Source organism: Pan paniscus, chromosome 2 (assembly GCF_029289425.2).
Source record: "Pan paniscus chromosome 2, NHGRI_mPanPan1-v2.0_pri, whole genome shotgun sequence".
Taxonomy (NCBI): domain Eukaryota; kingdom Metazoa; phylum Chordata; class Mammalia; order Primates; family Hominidae; genus Pan; species Pan paniscus.
In genome coordinates this window covers 70,912,785-70,936,167 of record NC_085926.1, presented here as the reverse complement: position 1 = coordinate 70,936,167, position 23,383 = coordinate 70,912,785, and the positions used below count along the sequence as shown (strand labels likewise).

The 23,383-nt window shown below is 39.3% G+C and overlaps 1 protein-coding gene across 22 annotated transcripts in view; it reads left to right on the top strand.

Annotated features, from left to right (window-relative positions):
• The window catches only part of FOXP1 (forkhead box P1), a 629,894-nt gene extending 607,231 nt beyond the window's left edge, over positions 1-22,663 (top strand). For 21 of the 22 annotated variants that reach the window (XM_055110136.2, XM_034956872.3, XM_034956873.3 and 18 more), the window contains 5 exons: positions 446-547; positions 4,765-4,886; positions 6,630-6,699; positions 11,343-11,509; positions 18,001-22,663. In XM_055110136.2, the coding sequence (XP_054966111.1) occupies positions 446-547; positions 4,765-4,886; positions 6,630-6,699; positions 11,343-11,509; positions 18,001-18,145 (606 nt within the window). In that variant the 3' untranslated portion in view covers positions 18,146-22,663. Of the gene's footprint in view, positions 1-445; positions 548-4,764; positions 4,887-5,260; positions 5,431-6,629; positions 6,700-11,342; positions 11,510-18,000 lie in introns of all 22 variants that reach the window. The other variant, XM_034956881.3, reaches the window with a different exon arrangement.
• Positions 22,664-23,383: the final 720 nt, after the last annotated feature.

The following is a 23,383-nucleotide window of genomic DNA, read 5'->3' as shown; positions in this document are numbered from 1 at the left end:
TTTGATTAAGTATTACAATACGATGTGATTATTAGGAAATTCATTTCACACAACAGTGAAAATGAGCCTGTTTAAAGATGGCAAGTCAATTATCACAAGCTACAGTAATCTCTGATCCCTAGAATTAATCTGAGCTCTAAATAATTACTGAGCTTTAATCAGCTAGTGAAATGTTTTGCATTTCTCTTTGATTCTGCTTTATGAATGACTAATAAATTAATATTTCTGTACGGAAACAGAAATAAAAACTCAAAACAATTAGATAATTCCATTTTGAATTTTGCTATTGAACTGTTAAATACAACCGTTAATCTTAGATCATTTTGTAAAACCTTTCTCAGGATTTAGCTCTGAATCACAGTGATTTTATATTTTCGAGAAACTGTGTAATGACGACTCTGCTGATTTGGTCATAAATTATCTTCTGTTACATTTTGCTTCACAGGCCATTCTCGAATCTCCAGAAAAGCAGCTAACACTAAATGAGATCTATAACTGGTTCACACGAATGTTTGCTTACTTCCGACGCAACGCGGCCACGTGGAAGGTAAGCTTTCTCAGGCCTGCTTATTCTTGGATCTTGACGTTCATAGAACAGTTTGTTGTTGATAAAATGCAGTTGTGCTATAAGGAAGCTACATTTATATTGTTTTGATACTCTTAAAGTGTCCAATCTCTAGGTGTATTTGATTGGGAAAATAGTGCCGTTGTGGTTGAAATGCTCTGATGGAAGACTCCCATTATACCAGCATCAGCAGTGTGGAGGGGCCAGCCAGTAAAGTGATCTCTCTGGTTGGAATATGTAGAGAAAAGGAGACAACACCGTCGCCCAGAAGTGGAGGTTGCCATATTACTTGCACAAACCTCATGCCCTTAGGTCTTCAACCACAGCCGATATTTGCAGAGATGTTATCTCCAGAGATGGAACCTGGAGAAATGACCAAATTTGACACAGCCTTCAATGGTTGGATAAATAGCTCATTAACCCAATTAGTAGAGAAAGCTGTGCAATCCAAGCACTAGCACTGTTTGTAGGAGTTATTAATGGAGAACACAATGTATTATTAAGGGGTAGGGATTTTTGTTTTTCTTTTTTTGGTTTTAAGTCAAGAGATTGTCAGCCAGGCACAGTGGCTCATGCCTATAATCCCAGCACTTTGGGAGGCTAAGGCAAGAGGATCACTTGAGCTCAGGAGTTAGAGACCAGCCTGGGCAACATAGCGAGACCCTGTCTCTACAAAAAAAAATTCAATAAATTAGCCAGGCATGGTGGCATGCACCTGTGGTCAACAGCTACTCCAGAGGCAGAGGTGGGACGATTGCTTGAGGCAAGGAGGTTGAGGCTGCAGTGAGCCCTGTTCATGCCACTGCACTCCAGCCTGGGCAACAGAGCAAGACCCTGTCTCAAAAAAAAAAAAAAAAAAAAGGAGATTGTCCGTCATAGATATACTAAGGAAGAAAAGTAGATTTCGAACTTCATTATAATACTATTTGCTGTAAAAACAAGTCAAATTGCATAGCTCTTTATTGGATGCCCCCAGCAGTGCTTGGGGTCATATATGGCTTACCTCATTCCCAGGTCAGCAGCTGGTTCAAAGATTCCACTGGTATTTACTCCCTTATATTAGATTGAGCCCTCACATATTTTTGGGCTTTCCCATTTTCAATTTCTTGGTGTCTAATATTCTTGCTTATAGAAGGGGACAGGTACACTCTGTCATTTGTATTTTTGCATTTTTTTTACCACCTGGAATTCTTGTAATCCCTGAAATCCAAAACATTTAGAGACATGTGATAACAAACATTTGAGGCTATTTTTACATGCCATTAATCTAAATATGATAAGGATGTGTTACAGGACACAAGGAAAACTTCCTTCGCTTGAAATAAATGCCTTCCTTGCTAATTCCTTAATTTTATACTGGAGAAAAACCAAAGCAAAAAACAGAAAAATACATTTCCTCTGTTAAGTTCCTGATAAATTAGCATTTTAAAAGAAAACGAATATAACCATAGAATTAATTCATCAACTTTACAGAGCTGTGAATATCCATTATGGCCTAAATTATCCTTTCATTTCCATTAAGACACATGGGCACTGAAGGGAACCTATGTTCAAAATCTTACCCTCTTTGCCTCAGCCTGCCTTGGGAGATAAAATATAAAAGGATCTTTAGCCGTGAATGCTTTAAAAAATTTAGGAAGTCGAAGCATGAGGCAGACATTTTCTTCAGATTGCCTTTTATAAATAGAAATGATGAAATTTAAAAATAATTACCAGTTGTGAATATAATATTTAAGCTTAGATCTTCAGATTGCACTTTTTCATTTTGCAAACTGCAGGAAGCAGTGTCATTAATATAAACAGCCTTAGATGAAATAGTGACTCATAAACACGTATAATTTTCTGTACGTGTCCTTGTTTGTACCATGATCTTAGACAAAAGATGAAATGCCCAGTTAAAGTTATGACTGAAAAGAGCTTACACATCTTTTTTTGAAAACTCTTGACTTCTCGTTGCTTTCTGCTTTCTGCTTAGATGTGCAGTTTTGGAAAACAGAACTGAAGTTTTGGCTTTGTGTCTTTACTCACATGGTTATATTGCTCAACCTGATCTACAGAAATTATTTTGTCAAAAGTAGCTTTAAGACCTTTCAGTTCTGTACATTTTGATACTTATTTTAAAGCATCAAGCAGTGATTAGGATTAGGAGCAATGTTGACTTCTTTTCAAGTTATATCTCTTACATGTGTCATGCCCTGTCTGGATTTTTAAAGGAAATTGGCTTTGTCCATTTATTTATACCACCTCAATTTTGTTCCAGTAAATAACAGTAGACCTTCTATTGTATGCCTTTGGGCAATATATTTTTTAAAATGCAGCCAGATGCAGTGGCTCCTGCCTGTTGATCCCAGCACTTCAGGAGGCTGGAGGATCACTTGAGCCCAGGAGTTCAAGATCAGCCTGGGCAACATAGGAAGACCCCATCTCTACAAAAAATATTTAAAATTAGCTGGGTGTGGTGACACATGTCTCTAGTCCCAACTACTCAGGAGGCTAAGGCAGGAGACTCGCTTGAGCCCAGGAATACAAGGCTTCAGTGAGCCATAATTGAACCACTGCACTCCAGTCAGGCAACAGAGCAAGACCTAGTTTCAAAAAAAGAAAAAAAAAACTGCTTATTTAGACTAGACTGCAGTTTATATGCATAGAAAATTGTCCTATCAAGTGTATGACATGCCAAATGTTTTCAGTTTAGAGATTTTTATTTTTAAGCAAATCCTTCCAATTTTTTTGAATCAGGAGTGTCCTTTCATAGTCACCTGGGTATCTTGAACCGACCTCAATTATGCTGACATTACTCAAAAACTTCTTGGGAATTTATCCTGTGAATTCTCCTTTCAAGCAATTCATCACACCATGCATTAAAAAACTTGTCTCATTATCTTCTAAATATTCCATATCAGAAAAGAAAAATCATTATGTAGCTCGAATCCTCACAGCCACCAATTGTGATTGTCCAAAAACTGAAGCACCTCTCAGAGTATCAAGATTCACCACCATTAAGGATAATTCAGGAAGGAAATACTCCAGGTGGCAGAATGGGATGTGTTGGGGGGTGGGGGGGGGTGGTGTGCAAAATGCTTGTGCAATAGCAGTGTTGCTGGAATTGAGTGAGGACTTTACCCAGTGTGATGTATGTATCAACTTCTCAAGCCCCAATTGAGTCACCTACTGTTGAGTCATCTACTTACTCTGAATAAGAAGAAAATTTTAAGTAAATGACCTGAATCTCTTTAGAATGTCTTCATGTCCAGCGTTGAGTCTGGATCCGTAAGTTTAACCAGGCGGGACTAAAGAAATGAAGCCTTGCTTGTTACTGTACCCAGTAAGGGTTGGGGATTCTTCTGAAACCCAAAGGAAAGATGAGATATTAAAAGCTCTTCACCCTTGAGTTGAGATCCTCCTTTTTGATAAATTATCGATGTTAAGGATCTCAGCTTAGGAATGGCCAGAAAGGACTTTTAACCATAAGCAAGATATGTCTGTAGAAACCATCAACTGTAGGAATATAGTCATTTTGCCATTGAGAGTTCCACTCGTGTTCCTTTGGCATTTACTCAGTGAAAATACTTGCCCATAGTTAGGGCCAACTCTCATATTCTGGAAGGTAAGACATAACATGATGATAGCTACTGATCTCTTGGTGGGGGGGTCCATTCACCACCCCCCGATCCTTTGACTATACAAGGCGATACTCTCAACGGTAAAATCCACTTTAGAATTCTTCATAGGACCTCTGGAAGTTTTAAAAGCCAGAAGCCATCAAGAACAAAACTGTATTTAGCAGTATTAACCAAGTGTTCCTCTTTCGTGGTTTGAAAAAAATACCCCCTTTTTATGGGAGGTAGGTGGGCTTAAAAAGGGCAGTTTCATACTTTGCATGTGAAGTCACAGTAACATTTTCAGATTTGTACTCTGGAATCTATTTTGGGCTTGTATGCATATTAAAAAATATTTCTGCTGGTCAGTTATTACCGGAGACTAGACGAAAATGCCAAAGTACAATTAATTTATAATTTTGGTTTATTTTTGCTTTTGGAAAAGACATCCTTAACCATGAGAAGGTCCTCCACGGGGGTGGTAGCTACAGCTCTTGGGGATGGTTTTACAAATGTGGACTGTTAGGCTGAATTTACTGCTGTTTTTGGAGTCTTTTCTTATAGAAAATGTAAATGTTCTCTCTTTTATACTTGCTGCAGAATGCAGTGCGTCATAATCTTAGTCTTCACAAGTGTTTTGTGCGAGTAGAAAACGTTAAAGGGGCAGTATGGACAGTGGATGAAGTAGAATTCCAAAAACGAAGGCCACAAAAGATCAGTGGGTACGTCCACCATGTTTGAACTTCTTAGCCTAGCTTGGATTGTGCTAACAAGTATAACGTAGAGGCTTTGGCTGCTAGATGGTGTTAGACCAAAGAACTGGTTTCACGTTGTCTCAGTTAAGGGAAGCAAAAAAGCATTTCATCCCTCCTGTTTTGTATACCCACCAGTCCCCCTGCCCTGCTTGCTGGTCTTTGTTGCATCACATGCTAGTAGCTTTTAGGTGGCAATGCATATTAACCCTCACAAACCATTTGCTTATGCTTATTGCATTTTATTTTCTTTTTCCTGTTCCCTGTATTGGATGTCTGTTCTGCCCCCAACCCCGTCTCCTTTTGTTGCCACTCCATCTCCTTTGCTGCTGCTCCTATCCCAGGGTGCCATTCGCACCAACCTCTCACTGCATAAGTGCTTTATCAGAGTAGAGGATGAGTTTGGGTCCTTTTGGACAGTTGATGATGAAGAGTTTAAACGTGGCCGCCATATTCAACGAGGCCGTCCTCGCAAATACTGCCCCGATGAAAACTTTGACGAGCTTGTCGCACAGTAAGAGCCTTTACTTGCTTTTGTTTTTTTTTTCTGCTGTTGCTTTGGCTTTGCATGGTTGACTCATCCCATGTAGTTTTGCATTTCACCAATAGCAGTGCCACAGCTTTCTGCAACGAAACTAAATTGTGTGATTTGTACATGTATTGCTCTCGTTTCTCTTTGGAACACCAGTGCCTTGAATAATGCTTTTTTGACGTCTTTAATGCAAATATTCGTTGTATTTTGGTTCAGCAGCTTACGGGGACCCTAGAACTAAATACTTGTGCTTAACCCATAATCCCCCCTCTCTCCCCACCCCAAGTAAAAAGGGAATTTTTGGTTAGTTAAAATGTGTGTATGCTATTGGGGTAGATTTCTTATTTGTTCACTCACTATAATAATACAAATGTAATGAAGTGAATGACTAAAATGTTCCAAGCATAGTAAAGAAATAGGTCATATTGCATACACTTCCTTTAAAGGCCACTGATAAATGTAGGTAATTGCCTACTGGGAGGCACCCTTTTCCCTCAGTATGCCCTATGTAATTTTTTAATATTTTTATCCTTACGAGGCTGGAGATTTTCTGACAACAGTATGTTAGTTTCATTTGGTCCGTGAATGGAGATGGCAGCAAATATTCTCAGACCCTCCCAGATCTGGCTAAGACATCCCCTTATTTAGGAACGATCCTCCCCTGGCATACCCTACTCTCCATCGCCTGTTGGCAATAAACGTGCCTTGTGGATATTCCTTAAAAGCCTTCCTGCCATCCCTCTAGTAGTCACTGTAGAGTTCAAATCTCAAAGATGCTTAGGAGCCAAGATTCTCTCTGCTCACGCCCAGCAGCCCCTGCTGTGAGCACACTGCCTTCCCCAGCACGACCTCCTAGGCTGCTGCCTTTCTGTTGGAGTCTGGAGTCAGGCTAACTCCTAAAACTCTGCAGAGAGGTCTCTGGAGGGAGGACCCAAGCCTGTTACTACCTAAGCCAGAATTTTACACCTAGTTTCCTTGAATAGAGAAGTCAAACCCCAGAGGTGTGCACACACACCCGCCCTGCAAATCAGTGACAGGGAGAAAGCCTGACTTTTCTTGGGTTTTGTTAGTGGGGGAAATTGCTGATTTGGAAGGGCACCAGCAAGCTTAAAACAAAACTTAGCTAGGAACTCAGGAGTCGACTGTGTTTAACTTTGAGTTTTTATGTTTTTCTTACACAGTAACCCTTCCCTTATAAAAAACATGCAGAGCAGCCACGCCTACTGCACACCTCTCAATGCAGCTTTACAGGTAAGATTAACGGCCGTCCCGAATATGCAGCAGAGGCACAGGTCTCCCCTACTCATTTCAAAATATATTAGCCTTGCTCTAATTAGATATTAAATTTTAATTCTGTTAAACTTTTTTCTTAAGTGCACAAAGCATCGTACTCCCTGGAGGCAAACACATCGGGCTGCTTCAGCATTAGCGGGATGCTTAGCATTTTGAATATTGTGGCAAAAAAATTAAAAGTTCACTTATTAATATTTATCAGCAGTATCATAATTTCCATCCTCTTATTTCAGAATTTCACTTGAGGCAAAAATACCACAAGTGTAATTACTCTAGCACAGCTATTAATGTGCTGGATGATAGGCCACTGCGTCACATGACCTTCTATTGTTCACGGGTTTAAAGAGAAAGCAGGGCTTTGTATTTCTTTTTCTTCTTTTAAAGTCGACTTTAGCATCTTGGCTTGTGTCTGGGGTGGGGAGGATCTGGGGTCTGGTTCACTTTGTAAAAGTAAACCATGTCTGTTTAAACAATAGAGGTGTTTAAGCAAACTCTTTAGTTTTCCTGCAGATTGTTCAAGATTACATGATAATCACATGGAGTATTTATTTCCTACTGACAAACCAAGTACTTGTTACATCACCAATGGTACCAGGAGATGAAGACGCGGGTTTTGAGCAGGAGCGAGATTACCACCCAAAAAGGAGCTACCTGAGGCAGCCCAGCTTCTAGCAAACTTTTTACATGTTGCACATTTCAGTTCTTAAATGAAGGCTACTCCAGTGTCATTTCATTAAAGTACCTGGGTGTAGTACTCAAGTCCCCCTCAAGAGTTCATAAGTAAGCAGTATCCTTTTGGCCAGTGGTCCTGTTTGTTTTTGCCCCTACCCAGACTGTTCGAGAAGCATGTTCTATAGATAAATCTGACATTTGTCATCCAATACCATTGCAGTCCTCTGCAGCATACGTTCTCAATGGGGGCTGTATCACCCCTAGATTGGTTCTGAGATACTACAATGTCTTGTGTCCTTCCAAAGGACCATAATACATGAGCAAATACGAACATTTCTTGGGGTGAGGGCACAAAGAGAGAAACAAAAGTCTAAAAAGGGACAATAATGAAAAAACAGTTGAGACCTTTAGTATGATGGGAACAGGATGAGGAAGGAGGAGATACTGACAGGAGCCCTGGGTCTTGCTCTGCATTAAACAGATATTTATGGAGCACGACTCTGTACCCTACAGGCCCAGAATAGTCTTAAGGCTCCTGGGAATTGATGATAGGCCATTTACCCAGTTTCAGTTTAGAGGCAGATTCACTGGCCTTAGCATTTCAGTAATTATATTTATTTATTTTTAGCCTGAACCAGATTTAATAGGAGAAACTACTTTCTGCGTTTCTTTTAATTACTTGTAGTTTACACAGTAACTTTAGAAGAGTAAATGAAAGCATGCTTCGATGCTGCCACTGTAAATACCATTCATTAGTAACTTATTTTCCCTGGAGTCTTGTGAAGTGTGAATATAAAGCCTGCTCTATCTGGCATAGTATTAAGATTACAAGCACATTTTATATTCATGAGCCGGAAAGGCAAAAAAAAAAAGTGATCCTCCATCCTCTGAATTCTCTCCTCCATCCTCTGAATTCTCTTAACTATGTGACTAATTTCAATTAGTATGCTTTGTCATTACAGAACTGTTCAGGTTTCATCTCTGAACATTTGCTTTTGGCATCTTCTTCAGTAGCCCAAAACTGTCCTGCCGTTTTCCAAGAACACTTTCTGTCCATAATGAGGCAAGGGGAATAAATTGATACAAATTCATGATTTGAGAAGTGGATTGTTTCCCTCTCTTCTACGAGTTTGGATCCCTGATCAGTAGACAGACACATAAGACAACTTTCTACTGTGCAAATTAAATAAAGATTCTGCCAGCAGGCCTTCCTTTCCATTACCGCCTATTTCCATTTTTCAAGACAAGTAAAAATAATAGTGGAACAATATCTTCAAAAAAATTACTAGAGCAACATAATGCATGATATACAATATATAAAATAGGACAGCAGAATCCACTACAGAAATAAAACATGGGACTTGGGACAGATTGCATTATGCTCTGAAAAGTGAAGTAACTAAGGGTAACCGTAAAGCTTCGTATTTATAGACTGCCTTTCCCCTGAGGATCTCAGAGTGGTTAATGTTCCAGGAGCGAGGGTGCTTATGGACTTCTGCACCATTACTTAAGCAACTTCATTTTTTGGCAGAGGTGCCAGCTTGATATGAAACCACATGCTGTGCAAGGACCATTTATATAATTAAGTCCATTTTTGTAACACACCTGCTTCTAAGTGGACATCAACTACCAAAAAAAAAAAAAAAACACTTTGTTAGGCATAAGCAGTTAGTGAAAATTTATCTAACCTTGGGTGGGTTGCTCTGATCACTTGCTTAACAGAGAGTGTGTTCAAGAAGCTCTGTTGCGGATCAGGCACTGGGATCTCTCTGCAGCCCATTTGATCATTTTTTCAAGGGACAAGGCTGGTTTTCATCACTTACATCGTTCTTGCCTGAGAACCCAGGGATCAGTATAAGTGCTTGCCTTTGTATGCCTTTCACTACTGTGGCTGTTGGGTCTCAGCCCATGTTCTGTGATCCAATCCCAATCAGCAATGGCCTTGACCTAGAATACTTTGAGAGCCAAAGAGAATAAATACTCATCCCAAGAAAGTTGCCTTCTCTAGAGGATGACAAACTCATCCCAATGAACACGTTCATACCAGCATTTCAATTTTGTCTTCACAGTTTTTGACCAGGGAAGCTGCTAAAATAATTAAGCTAGCAGCAGCCCCACTTTTGCCACATTCTGACCTTGGAATAGTGAAATTGTCTTATGAGAGCTTATCTATGGTATTTCCAGTGGAAAGACGCTTAGCAGAATTTCTGTGACTGAGAGAGGTGTGACCACTGTTGTCTCAGATAAAAGCAGTTAAGATGCTTGTCCAACTGCAGTTTGCAAAAAAAAAAAAAACAAATAATAGTAGTTCTGGCAACTGCTCTGCCAAAAAAAAAACAAAAAGAAAAGAAAGAAAGAAAAAAGGCTTTATTGCAATTATAAAAGAGCTGTTGGAAAAAGTACTTGATGCAAATTATTTGACACACTGTAGGAGAGTGTGGAATGTTCAGATTTGCTGTTCATCAAAATGAGTTCACCACATTTGGAAATAAACACAGGATTTTCCCCCTACTTTTTAAAAGAAGGCAGTTATACACATTTACAAGTAGAAGGAAGGAAAAGCTGTGGGCTTACATAGGGCCGAGCTTTGAAATAGTCCATTATCCAATGCTGTGTTTGGTGAGTGTGCACAGGACTTCTAACACAGGGCTTGTCCCTAGAAAGCCCTGGCTTTGGGGTTTGTACAGTGAGTGAGGCTGCGATTGCCATACTAGCCAGACAGATTTCTGCAGCCCAGCTTTGCACTCTTTTGGCTTTTACTTTCTTTCTAGAGCCAGGATTTCTAGAATAGTTTGGACTCTTGTATGACTGGCCAGTGGAAGTCACTATGCCAGATCATGTTGTGAAAAGAAGTACATCTAATGTACTTTTTTTCTCATTAGGATGGAAAAGCAGGCATAGTCTAGTCTGCAGGAGGACAGTTGTGATAAATCTTGGTTTAATTACACCTGCCAGTTTTTGAAAGTGTCCTCTGTAATGAAATGAAAAGTCAGTGGGTCATAATCACCACCCGGATGAAACAAATATGGGTACCTTACTTAGTCCAGTGGTATATGTAACTAGTGTCTGCATTTCAGACTTGGTGTCCCTTTTATTCAAATGCAGTATAACAGGAAGTGAATAATATCCTACCTATCCTAAATAAAGTTCAGGATTTCTTCTTTTTCATTTCCTCACTTTTTTGCCGACACTCACGTGGAGTAACTTTGTAACCTTTAATACTGATGTACTTTGGCACCAAAAATAAATATGAGTTAGAGCTTCCCTTTGCCAGAGTTCTTTAGTCCTAAAATCCTAGGCAATTGGTCAGACTCTGAAACATTACGTGGTGTTTCCTTCAACCAGTTATCTCAAACTGCACTAAACAGATTCAAAAATCATTAAAACAGAAATGATGGGAGGAGATAAAAAATTGATTCCAATTCTATAATCTCTTCCTTTTCTATAGGATCTAAGAGGTAAATGTTTATGGAAGTTCTCATAAGTTTGAGCGGTGCGGCCAGGATAATCTGATCAAAATCTCTAATATCCAATACTGGAGTCATCAAAATGGATAAAGAAATAAAAATTCCATTATATTTCACTGTGATCTGGAAATATTCAGCTCCTCTTAAAAACTCATCCGACATAAACCTCATATTCGAAAGCCCGTCTAAACCATGTGACTACCAAGCAGGACCAAATTGAGTCCTTCCTACCCACAGGCACTTGGTCCCCCCTGGCCCCCAGTTAGCTCTTCAAAACCAAGCTTGGGACAGGTGCCACGAGTCGTTTTTAAAGCAAAATCTTTCAACACCTCTTAGAAACTTGTATTTGCCAGCCATGCTACAATTAACTCAAACTGAAGATTATCGAGTACACCCATAATTAGTAGTTTCCTTGTCTTACATATCCTGTGTCTTCATAAATTTTCTCTTGGTTGATGACAGGCTTCAATGGCTGAGAATAGTATACCTCTATACACTACCGCTTCCATGGGAAATCCCACTCTGGGCAACTTAGCCAGCGCAATACGGGAAGAGCTGAACGGGGCAATGGAGCATACCAACAGCAACGAGAGTGACAGCAGTCCAGGCAGATCTCCTATGCAAGCCGTGTGAGTATTGTCCACCCAAAAGGTCTTTGCTGTCAGATCCTAGTCTCCCTAGGTACACACAGGGAGACAGCCCTTTCTCTGGGCTTTATATACCTTTTCTGTAATTTCTGATTTCCCAGAACCAAGCTAGAAGTTTGTACTTCAAGAAATGTTCAGCTTGGTTAGTGCATAAAAGGACTATTTGCTAACTTTCCCATAAAAGCAATTCACAGCAATAAAATGAGAAACAGGTTTGCTTTTTTTCCTCTGCTTTATCACATCCCAGGCCATTATTTAAGCCACACTACTTTTTCCTCCTCAAACTAATATGCATTCCTATGAAAAAGTTTGCAGTTTGTTCAACTTTCGGGCATGTTGAACCTAGCCGAGAGAAAAAGATGCTTGTTTACTTGGTGGTGCGATAAGGTTCACCACGAACACGCCGCTGCAGCATTATTACCAACCATTAATGATGGCACAAATGAAAGGCGGCATGATTTATAGATTGCTCTTAAAATATCAAAAGGAAAATTAATAGGAGCATTATAGCAGCAGACGGCAGTATAATGAGTGCACATATAACTGAATGAAGTGATGGGCCATGGTTGCCCATGCTGAATGTGAATGGAACCAGGACTGCAAACCACAGGAAAGGCGGAGGCCAGGAGACTGTGATGCCCCTGTGAGTGGGTGATGGGAGAAAACTTGGTGTAACTATAACACCCTCTCTCCCAGGAAAAGTTTTCAAACAGAGCGAAGAAACCACATTATTCCAAATGATTGGCTTTGCAGGAGATGCTGTGGAATGACAGTCTCTCCCTTTTAGTGAGCTTCTTCAAAACTGTTGCCCACTTTAAGGTACTAACCCATTTCGTGTTTGCAGTACTGTCAGTTCCTAGAATAGGCTGCTTGTCTACACATTACTTCTGAATTACTGGCCAACATCTTATTTTAAGATAATTTAAGTGATCGGAATGGAAATTATGACCTGTAACAATTAGGAGCAGATGGAATTGGCATCTAATGACAAAGAAAAAAGTGTTATCTGCCAGCATAATTTGGAGGGTACGGGGAAATCTGAAATTTGATTTTCTAGCATTTGAATTTCATCTCCACAGCACTTCAAAAAGGATCTTTACTATCCTTTCTGGATATGGAAATAATCATTTTTAATTTATATGAACAGCATCTTAGCATTTACTTCACAGCATTTTAAGAGTGTGTTTATCTTTCACACTGATGCTGCTATATTTCATCCTTTCCAAAGCAACTTAGTGTTTCCGATTTTCCTGTTATCACATTTGTATTCATCTTAAATCATTGTCATGACACAAGTATTTACTTAGATACTAACGAAGTTCAGAGCAAACGTAAATTGGTATAAGCTACTGCAAGAAATACTCAGAACAAAAATGTCCGGTTATTGAATGGAAGTGATACTATTTCTCATAATCTGTACAAACTCCAAGTTTTTGTTGACATGTATCCCTATTAGTATAAAGAATCACTAAAACAAAGAGATACTTGGATACAAGCCACAGGCACCAGTTCAGAGTGATGCTGATTTTGCTGTACGAAAGAAAGTCACTGCAGGGTTAATTTGTTTAGCAAATTTGAATTAACCCCAGTATTACCCAAACCATGTTTTACAGTAGTCTTTGTAATTTTTGATGAAATGAAGGTTTCAACTATTTTTTACAAGAAACCCTACACAAAAATGTCAAAATGCGTTGCTCAAATCTCACAGGTTTGTGCTGTTTGCTAAATGTAATTATATGTCAACAGCAGATTCCCTGCGCCTGCTATCTGTGTCATAGACTGTTACTCTTTTTGACCTCATATTTCCATTAAGAGAATTCTGTAATGACAAGAGTTTCCATTCTTGTCCAATATGCATTACCCTGCTATGATGCAAATTGTTTTTCAACTGTTCCAGTCTATTGGAATAAATCAAGCCATAAACTTCACGGCACGGCTTGAAGGACCTTGTTAGGAAGGCGGCCTAGCTAATATTGAGTGTTGAAACAGAACTCTTCATTCTTACCCTTTCTGTGACAGTCAGATACCACTACGTTTCCTTCGTCCTTTGAAACACTAGAAAGTGGTCACATAATTATGGCTTTGGGGCATTCTACTTTTATCCTGATAGGCGCTAAAGGAGCTACAAAGCAAAATACTCCATGCTGTGCAGACACCCCCAGAACACAATGCCTTTAAACGCCAGTCAGCTTTATTTTAAAACTCTTGTGTTCCCAGAGTGGCTAAACAAAGGAATTACTCAGATGTAAGGAGAAGGGAAATGTGTGGTTTTGCACACAGTTATTCAGCGGTAGCCCTTTCGGAAGTAGGAGTTGGAGAGAAAGGGTGGGGGCAGTGTCTGCAAGGAGAGGAAGGTGCATCATACACAGCCCTGACTTCTAGGAGACACGGTGAGTGTATGTGAAGTGTAGTGTCTTCAATAGTCCGCATCTCATCTCAAATCTATCTTTCGTGGAATCCCATCCTCTTTTGATCTTTGAAGTGCTGTGTGCTTGTGCTACACGTTTGCCACACCCCAGGGGTATCTGCCGGCATCAAGAAATGTCCCGAAATCGGATTTCACTTCTCTAAAGTTTCGAAACCTTACTGTCTAACCTGGTTGTGTCATCAGGTAGTCACACAGTAGATCTAGCCAGTTAACGTTTGTTGGGGACCCACTCTGCCTGAGGCACTGGGAGTCGAGCCTACAGGCATGACAGGATCATTACCTCTGTCTTGCGGATAGTAAATAATCCTCATGAATTTTGGCTACCAATTTAGGGAGAAAACGTGTTTTGTTTTTTTATTTGTTTTTTCACTTCTACAGCTTTTAAAATTGATACCTTGTAACTACATATTTTGGGGGTACATGTGTTATTTTGATACATGTATACAATGTGTAATGATCAAATGAGGATAATTAGGTAAACGAAAGATTCTCTGATGTTGTGAACTGTGTTTTGTGGGGCTTTACATGCATCTGATTTTTTGGATAAGATTAGCAAAATATTGGTCAAAGTCTAAAATTATACAGCAAGAACTTCATTAAGATGGAGATGGTTCTATTTCTTCTAGGGGTCCTCATCCTCATTCCCCCTCCCCAAGGTCTTATATGATCTTACATTCTTCTATCATTCAATTCTGGGTTATAAACATGAAAAGATTGATAGACCTGATAGGTAAGAAAGTAGGAAAATGTTGATTTGGAAAACAACATTTGAACCTCAATCAGCATATAGCTAAAACATAAATTTCAGTAATTTATGAAGTTGCAGTTCTCAACAATGAAAGTTTGAAACAAACATTAGGAAATGTTCACCATTGTCAGTAATCTGAGAAACACAATTTAAGGTAACCTGAGCTTACCTTGTACCTGCTAAGCAACAAAATATTTTTTACAAATAATGCTTGCTGCTGATGAGATTGAGTTTAAATTGATAGCCCCTTTGGAAGTTAATATCACAATAAATCATATGAACCATACAGATGTTTTGGCCTTTGCTCTAACAATTCCATTCTTAGAAATTTATCCTAAGGAGGTAAATCAACAGAAGTAGAGTAGAAAGATTAATGGATAAAAGTGGTCATTGTATTATACAAACAGTAAAAGAGAAAGAGCAAGATGATCCTCAAATGCCTAGTATTCAGAAACTGACATATGTCAACACAGTGGAATCTCATCTAGCCATAAACATTATAAATTGTAAAGCTAGGAAAATTTTAAAAATAGCATTCCTGCTGAATTTACAATATTTAAAAATATGACCTCAAATGGAAAGAGATTGGCAAAAATAAGAAAACTGGCCTTAACTAAGGGTTTGTGTTTTTTAAAGGAATAATCATCAGTATAACTAATTCTTCCTAAAAGAATGTAGGGTATCTTAGCAGAGCTGGTTCACAGGTGTGTGACATGCAGTCACATAGGATCTCATGCCTAAAAGGACACTGCACTTGATTTTGTGTGCTTTTATTACCTTTTTATTTAGAGATAGGGGTCTTACTGTATCACCCAGGCTGGACTCGAACTCCTGGGCTCAAGTGATCATCCTACCTTAGCCTCCCAAGTAACTTGGACTACAGGCACACACCACCATGCCTGGCATGTACTTGCTTTAATGCCATTTTTGTCTTGAAATTTTAATTTTTGAGCCAAAGACCCCAGATTGTCATTTTGCACTGGGCTTCCAAAATTATGCAGCCAGTCCTAATTCTTACTGCTGAAACACTAATACAGCCATTAAAAAAAAAAAAAAAATCCCCATCCGTAATGCTTAATACAGACTGCTGGGAGGGTGACTCCCCATGCAGCCTTCCTTGCACTGATGTACAACTGTTTCTTTTAAATAAAAATATCCGGCGAGCCATGGTGTCTCACGCCTGTAATCCCAGCACTTTGGGAGGCCAAGGCGGGTGGATCACTTGAGGTCAGGAGTTCAAGACCAGTCTCACCAATATGGTGAAACCTCATCTGTACTAAAAATACAAAAATTAGCCAGGTGTGGTGGTGGGCCCCTGTAATCTCAGCTACTTGGGAGGCTGAGCCAGAAGAATTGCTTGAGCCTGGGGGGTGGAGGTTGCGGTGAGCCGAGATCCTGCCACTGCACTCCAGCCTGGGTGACAGAGCACGACTATGTCTCAATAAATAAATAAATAAATAAAATAGATGGAGAGCCATACATAAAATGTAGTGTAATGCAACTTTGCTATATTTTGTTTTGCAAATAGTTTTTAAGAATAAAGAAATTATTTTTTTAGCAGCCGGGCGCAGTGGCTCATGCCTGTAATCCCAGCACTTTGGGACGCCAAGGCGGGCGGATCACGAGGTCAGGAGATCGAGACCACGGTGAAACCCCTTCTCTACTAAAAATACAAAAAAAATTAGCCGGGCGCGGTGGCAGGTGCCTATAGTCCCAGCTTACTCAGGAGGCTGAGGCAGGAGAATGGCGTGAACCCGGGAGGCGGAGCTTGCAGTGAGCCAAGATCACGCCACTGCACTCCAGCCTGGGCGACAGAGCAAGACTCCGTCTCAAAAAAAAAAAAAAGATATTTTTTTTTAAAGCTAACATCTAGCCCCCCTAAATGCTCTCTAGGCTGTGCTAATTTTAGAGTCAATTGATTCTGAAGGTTTCTGTCTTCAAGGGCAGTCCAAAGCACTCCTCTGTTTGTTTTTAAATGGTTCAAGGGGCCTTTGGGGTTTGCATACAGCATCAATTATTTAGGAAGCCAACCATCCCCATTACCACCTCTTATTACTAATACTTGATAATGTCAATTTAAAAATCTTCCCTTCTGCAGCCTGTCCCAGAGATGGGACCATTTTTAACTCAAATGGTTCTTTTACATATCAAAAGCCCCTGCAACAGAAAGTCATTTGTATATGCAAAGGATCGGTTGTAAATATGATTTACGAACAACATTTCTCAATAGTTATCCGAGCGGTTTTGTGTGATCACCCCAGTCCCCTTTGGGTGAACCATGCGCTGGTCCATAATGAGAAAGTTGGCAGATTTCATCGCAACCGCGCTCATCCCAGTGGCTGCTACCAGCCGGGCCTCATGTTTTGCCTTGTTTACAGCTGACAGCGTTATTATTCTGATTGGGGCTCTGCTTTCTTATCATATTGTTGTGTTGAGCGAGCCTTTTCCTCTCCGTTTGTGTTTCCTGGCAGGGCTTTTCTTGCCTTATTGACAGTTTGTAAAAATATGCATTAATTTGGAGTTTCAAGCATGTATCATGGTGTCTCTTTGCTGTGTTTGCTTGAAGTTGATTAATGATAGAACCTCGCTTGGGGTCGTCCTCTGGAGAGTTCTTTCACAGGTTCTGCATGTTAACTAGCAAAGCAGAACACACAGCAAGCCATGATTAGCCCAGCCTCCTCTGCTCAGTGGTCCCCACAAACTGCCGTTGCATTACAGATTCTTATTTCATGTAATTATTTGAAGATGGGTATTCATCCACCCAGGATGCCACTACGGGACCTGTTATCTGGTACTCAGTGTGGTTCTAGGACCAGCGGTATCACCTGGGGGCTTGTTAGAGATGCAGAGTCTTAGGCCCCACGCCAGACCTGAATCACACACTGCATTTCAACAAGGCCCACAGGTGACTGCAGCGTGTGTTAAAGTATGAGAAATGCCACCAGGGAGGAGAGGCCCACACCTGTCCAGAGACTAGTGATTCAGAGCATCACTACCCAAGAGAACTTCACGCAGTGATGCAAATGTTCTGTCTGTCTCTGTGCTGGCCAGAATTAACTGCTAGTCACATGGGGCCTTTGAACATAAATGTGGCTAGCACAACTCAGAAACTGAATATTAAATGTAGTAAGATTTCGTTCATTTCAATTTAAAGAGCCACATGTGGCTAATGGCAACAATACTGGACAGAGTTCTAGTTCTAGAGTGCGGCTTTTCTGTTGCCCCAAACTTTTCAGTGCACCTGAGCTGCAATGGGCTGGGAAGTACCCTCACTGAACCTCTGCATATTTTTTCCAGGCATCCTGTACACGTCAAAGAAGAGCCCCTCGATCCAGAGGAAGCTGAAGGGCCCCTGTCCTTAGTGACAACAGCCAACCACAGTCCAGATTTTGACCATGACAGAGATTACGAAGATGAACCAGTAAACGAGGACATGGAGTGACTATCGGGGCGGGCCAACCCCGAGAATGAAGATTGGAAAAAGGAAAAAAAAAAAAAAAAAAAAAACGTCAAGTTAGCAGTGAAATTGTTCTCCATTTGTTGTACAGTCTGGAGGATTTTCACTACGTTTTGACAACTCTGAAATGTGTTAACTCTTAGTGCCATCAAGAACCCCATTTGGGAGTATTTTTGATTTTTCTACTTTTTGTTGAAAAAAGGAATTTGTACTCTGTGCATTGGATGGACTTGTTTGGTACTTGGGATTTTCCTCTCTTAACCGTCAACATCAGTGTTGTAAATTTGCTAAACTGATTCACTTTTAGCAGCAGACTTTGAACTGCAGTCCTGCCAACGTTGGACACTGAGGACGCCCGACGGAGCTTGTGCACCTAAGCTGCAGACCAAGCCTTTGCCCGGAATTTAAGGATTCCAATGGACGACCTATTTGCACAGTACTGCATGTTGATTATCACTGCCTTTACTCCTTTTTTTTTTTTTTTTTTTGCTTCCAGTTGGGATGGGGAAGGCCTTTGTGTGTGTATTGGGGGGAGGGGTTAAAAAATAATTATCCCAAACTTTTTAATGTATTGCTTTTTTTTTTTTTTTTTCCTTCTACTATACCATTTTAAGTTCTGACCTCAGGCCTCCATTTGGGCCGATGGCCTCTTGGAGGCTTAAAGTTTTCTGTACCTTGTGATGAATGTTAATAGGTGTTTTTATTATACAAAGCTGAATGTCATTTCTCGTTTGTAGCTTTCTGTCACTCATTCCATCTTCCTTCAGACATCACCACGTTTCTGTAAAGTCAGAAAACATTCCGTTTTGGTCTTTTTCAAAAAGGTCCCAAATGCTGCACTCTACACATGAAGGCCCTCTCACACAGACGTGACGTCCTGCCAGAAAGAGAATGAATGACAGAAAAAAAAAAAGAGAGAGACAAACTCTAGGAACAATGCCGATTCATTCCACGCAGCAGTATTGGGGGTGGTTCGGGGGAGGGGGTGTTTCAGATTTTCTTTTTTCTTTTCTTTTTTTTTTTTTGCAGCAACCATCATTAATAAATGCCACCACATTCTACCAGCACAAGGAAACATAGGCAGCACTGAAAAAAAAAGCTCATACTAATTAGACTGACAATATGGCCTTGGAAGGCTCTCCCTTGTGGAACCAAGTTGCCATGGGCCTTGGGTGCTCTGCAATAACGGGTGTGGGTTGGTTTTGTTTGCAAAATGGCCAAAAAAAAAAAAACCGGCTTCCCTGAGCAGCTGCCCTGAAAGTAGGGGTGGCGGCGGCGGCGGCGCTGAGTTTATACATTAGTTCAGACCTACTTGGTGGCATTAAACTGTTTGAATGCAAATTCGATTTCAGATTGAACTTGTTAAGGGAGTTAATGAGGGCTGAGTTCAGCAAATGCTAAAGTGTTAATTTCAAATATGCAAATTTGGTACTGCAGTTTGTTATGCAATATTATATCACCAACCCAGTATCACAAAAACTCATAGAAGATATCATGTAGGCCCTGGGCTTTGGGGGGTGTCCCAAACATGGTATGCAGAATGTGATGGTTACAGGTCAGTACAACCTCAGTCCTTAGAACCCCTCCACACTTCAGCTCTGCACCCACTTTCCTGTCATTTATTTATATAGGACTGTAGTTTTTTTTAGTTCGAGAGCCTTTCGAAGCTTAATTTATATTCTTTGTACCTTTTTTCTAAAATTACCAAAGATATTACACAAAGGTAAATTATGTTCTCTGTTTTATGCTTTATCTGATGAAGCCAAATATCCTCTTATTGTTGATCAAAGGAGGCAAAAGAATTTAGAGGCAAATGACAAGCGATAGGCTATTGCAACCTGAGAAAGAGAACTGCTCCTTCATCGTAAATTTAGAAGACCAAGTAGATAATGGAACCAAAGTTGTTACTTTTTTCTAGTAGTTATTTTTCCTTTTTCTTTTTGTGTACCTCTACAGAGACCAAAACTCATTCTCTTAAAGAGATTTTTATGGGGCTACTGCAGATAAAAATAGGACACAATATTAAAGGAGCTACAGAAGGAAGGGAGTCCCATCTCAAAAAAAAAAATGAATGTATGCCACTGCAATTAGAGTATCCAATAAAGGAGACAGTTTAGAGTCAGGACAGAAAAGCTTCCATAATTGAACTAGATCACATAATAGTATTTCTAGAAAAAGATATTTTTAGATTGTATGCCACTTTTGTTTAAGAACTGTGCTGTGATCACTGTATTAATTTTGGTTTATCTTGGCATATATCCTTCAGTTTGTTTTTATTTTTAATTTTTCCTTTTTTTCCGATTAGGCTTTGGTCAGCATTTTTCATTTAAAGAAAAGTAACACTCCCATCCACTCATAAGCTTGGTACAAAAACTTCTCTGGCAGTTACTTTTGAAGCTTCACTCTGCTTTCTGTATAAAGGGCAGTCTGTGGTCACGCAAGACTTTAAAAAAAAAAAAAAAAAAAAAAAAAAAAAAAAAAAACTTTTCCAGGCAGCTTCATGATGTGCAGGCAGTAGCCAGACAGGGTCATGGGAAGGGGGCCCTGTGCTTCTAAACTGAGTGGTTGCTGGTTAGTTTGGTATTCAAAAGAGGATAAAAATCTGGTAGATTAGTTCATTCTCAGCATGTGTAGCTAGACATGAGTAAAGATAACAGCATGAGAAACTGTTAGTACGCATACCTCAGTTCAAACCTTTAGGGAATGATTAAAATTAAAAAAAAAAAAAACATTTCACTCAGTTGCACTTAGTCGTATGTCTTGCATGCTTAGTCTAAAGACTGTAGCAAAAAAAAAAAAAAAGAAAAATTAGATTTTACATATCTTTGCAGGTATCACAGCCTTGCAGACGAACCAACTGAAAAAAAAATTCTCAGGCTTTACAGCAAGCAAACTTCACTATGATTTTTACAATTCTGATTCTGTATCCCCTGGGGGTTATCCCAGTTGCTTCTTTAGGATGGGGTTTATTACGTTGTACATATATCCCGATGTGTCTGTGTGAATCTTTGTCTTTTTTGGGGGAGGGCAGAGGGCGGTTCTTTTTTTAGATATTGTTCCTAAAAAGGAATAAATGCATACACCTGTTTGTCAAAACACCTTTGCTTTTTGTGCAACTGCTTTATATTAACGATACTAAAAAAAAATAGCTTTGGAAAAAAAACTACTGTATGTAACGGAATTGCAGAATATGCTGCACATGTATTTTATTTAGTTATCCTTGCTTTAAGAATATTGGATGACATTTCCTGACATGTGGGAGGGAGAAACTCCCTAACTTTTTTTTTCTGCTTTTAAATTGTAACATAGTTGAAGATTTCTTTTTTCTGTTCTTATTGATTGGAGCATTTTGTACAGGTTTTGTGTGTGTGTGTGTGTGCGCGTGCGTGTGTGTTAATCTGTTTTTTGATACATTCCTATCCCTTGTGTTTATCCTACCACTGCCTTCCTGGCTATCTTAAACAAGTTCATACATTTGAAAAGAAAAAAAAAATGTTGTTTAAAAAATGTTTTCTCCTGCTGCAGTAAATATTTTGCATGATGAAATTCCAGGGTCACACTTTTCCAAGTTTATCAGTGAAGTAGTGATTAACAATGGGGAGTGTCAAAACTATTGAACTTTTGTATAAAAAAAAAAAAACTTTACAAGGTGCCAAGATGTAAAGAAAATCTGTTACTTTTTTTTCTCAAAGAAAAGCATACATTAGGGAGGTAGTCCCGTGTGTCAGACAAATGCACTGTCAGGAATGAGGATCCAACCTACCTGTCCCTAGAGTCTGTCTTGTAAGATGAGTTAGGCTGCCACCTTGGACCAGCCACAAAATGGAATATCAAGGCTTATGTACATACATGAAGAGTTACCGCCAGTCCTGCCACCTTCGGACAGCTCTAACACCATCCCCAGCATCCCGTCAGACCTAGTAAAGAAAACCTTGGATTCTTAACCCAAGATATGCTGTAAATCACTAGCTTTTTTTTTCCCTCATGGAAAAAAATAGAGTTAAAAAATATTTCCTCTCTTTTCCACATTCCAGTTGAGCTCCGTTTCCAAAGGCACAAAGAAGAGTGTGCTTATTCAGATTTTGAATCTTTTTGGTACCTTTTGGTTAATGACATAGCCTCCTGAAATTCTGGATGTCTTCAAAGTCAGTTTTGCTTCTTTATCCTGAGAATCAGATTTACAATGCTGAAGGCATTTCTTGGGCCCAGTATAGCTCATGCAATCTCTGCTACCCATAAGCCTTGATGAAGATGATACAGTCCGGACTGTGAGCATGGTGCTTCATGTATATGTGCTGCCAGTAACAAGAATTTTTTTGTTTTGTTTTGTTTTGATAAGGCATAAAAGAAACTCATTCCTTGACATCAACTGTAATTCCATCATTCCATGTCTGCAGATACAGACAATAAAAAAAATGTTGTGTAGTCAGTACTAATTACTGACATTATAAGCATTCTCAAATGCAATAAAAATGCTGGTTGTTCACACTGGTAGTAAAAGTCGCCACAGCCTAAGTTTGTTTCCCTTTCTGACCTGCTGATATTGTATGTTAGGCATATGCCTTAGGTTTATCACCAGCTGCTTCCAATGCAGAATTAAAATCAATCTTAAAGCTTTCATCATTAGGGAAGGCTGAAGCTCTTATCCTCAGGATTTCCAAGTGAAAGTATCCACTTAGAGAATTGGGAAGTGAAAAAAAAAAGAGCAAGAGATGCTACCTTTTCTCTTGAGGAAGCACACCCTTATTTTTTTCATCAAATTTTATAAAGAAAAAATGTTTAATAACTAGCATTAAGAGCAAACTAAAATTTCAGAGGAAAGCAATTTCATGAATAATTCATTAAAATTTCACATCTGCAAGATTAGTCATCCAAATAAAATGCTAATGTCAAAAACATGCACCGTCTATAATATTCTCATCAAGAAATCTTTTTGCATATAATGATAAATGCTTAGATTAGAACAAATGATTTTATAAAAATACTCTATCAAAAGTATGCTAGATAATTGTATTCATTGAAGAAAACAGAACTTCAATACCTAAATATTCCAGAAAAACCATCTTAATTTTGAGATTTTAAAAAAATAATTACATGCATTTAGGAAATGTGCTGTTTCTTTTTAATATTACTCTATAGTATATATTCTAGGGATTAATGAATTTGAGCATCATCTTTCAATAAAAATTAAATTGCCAATATGAAAGCAGTATTTTAAGTGGC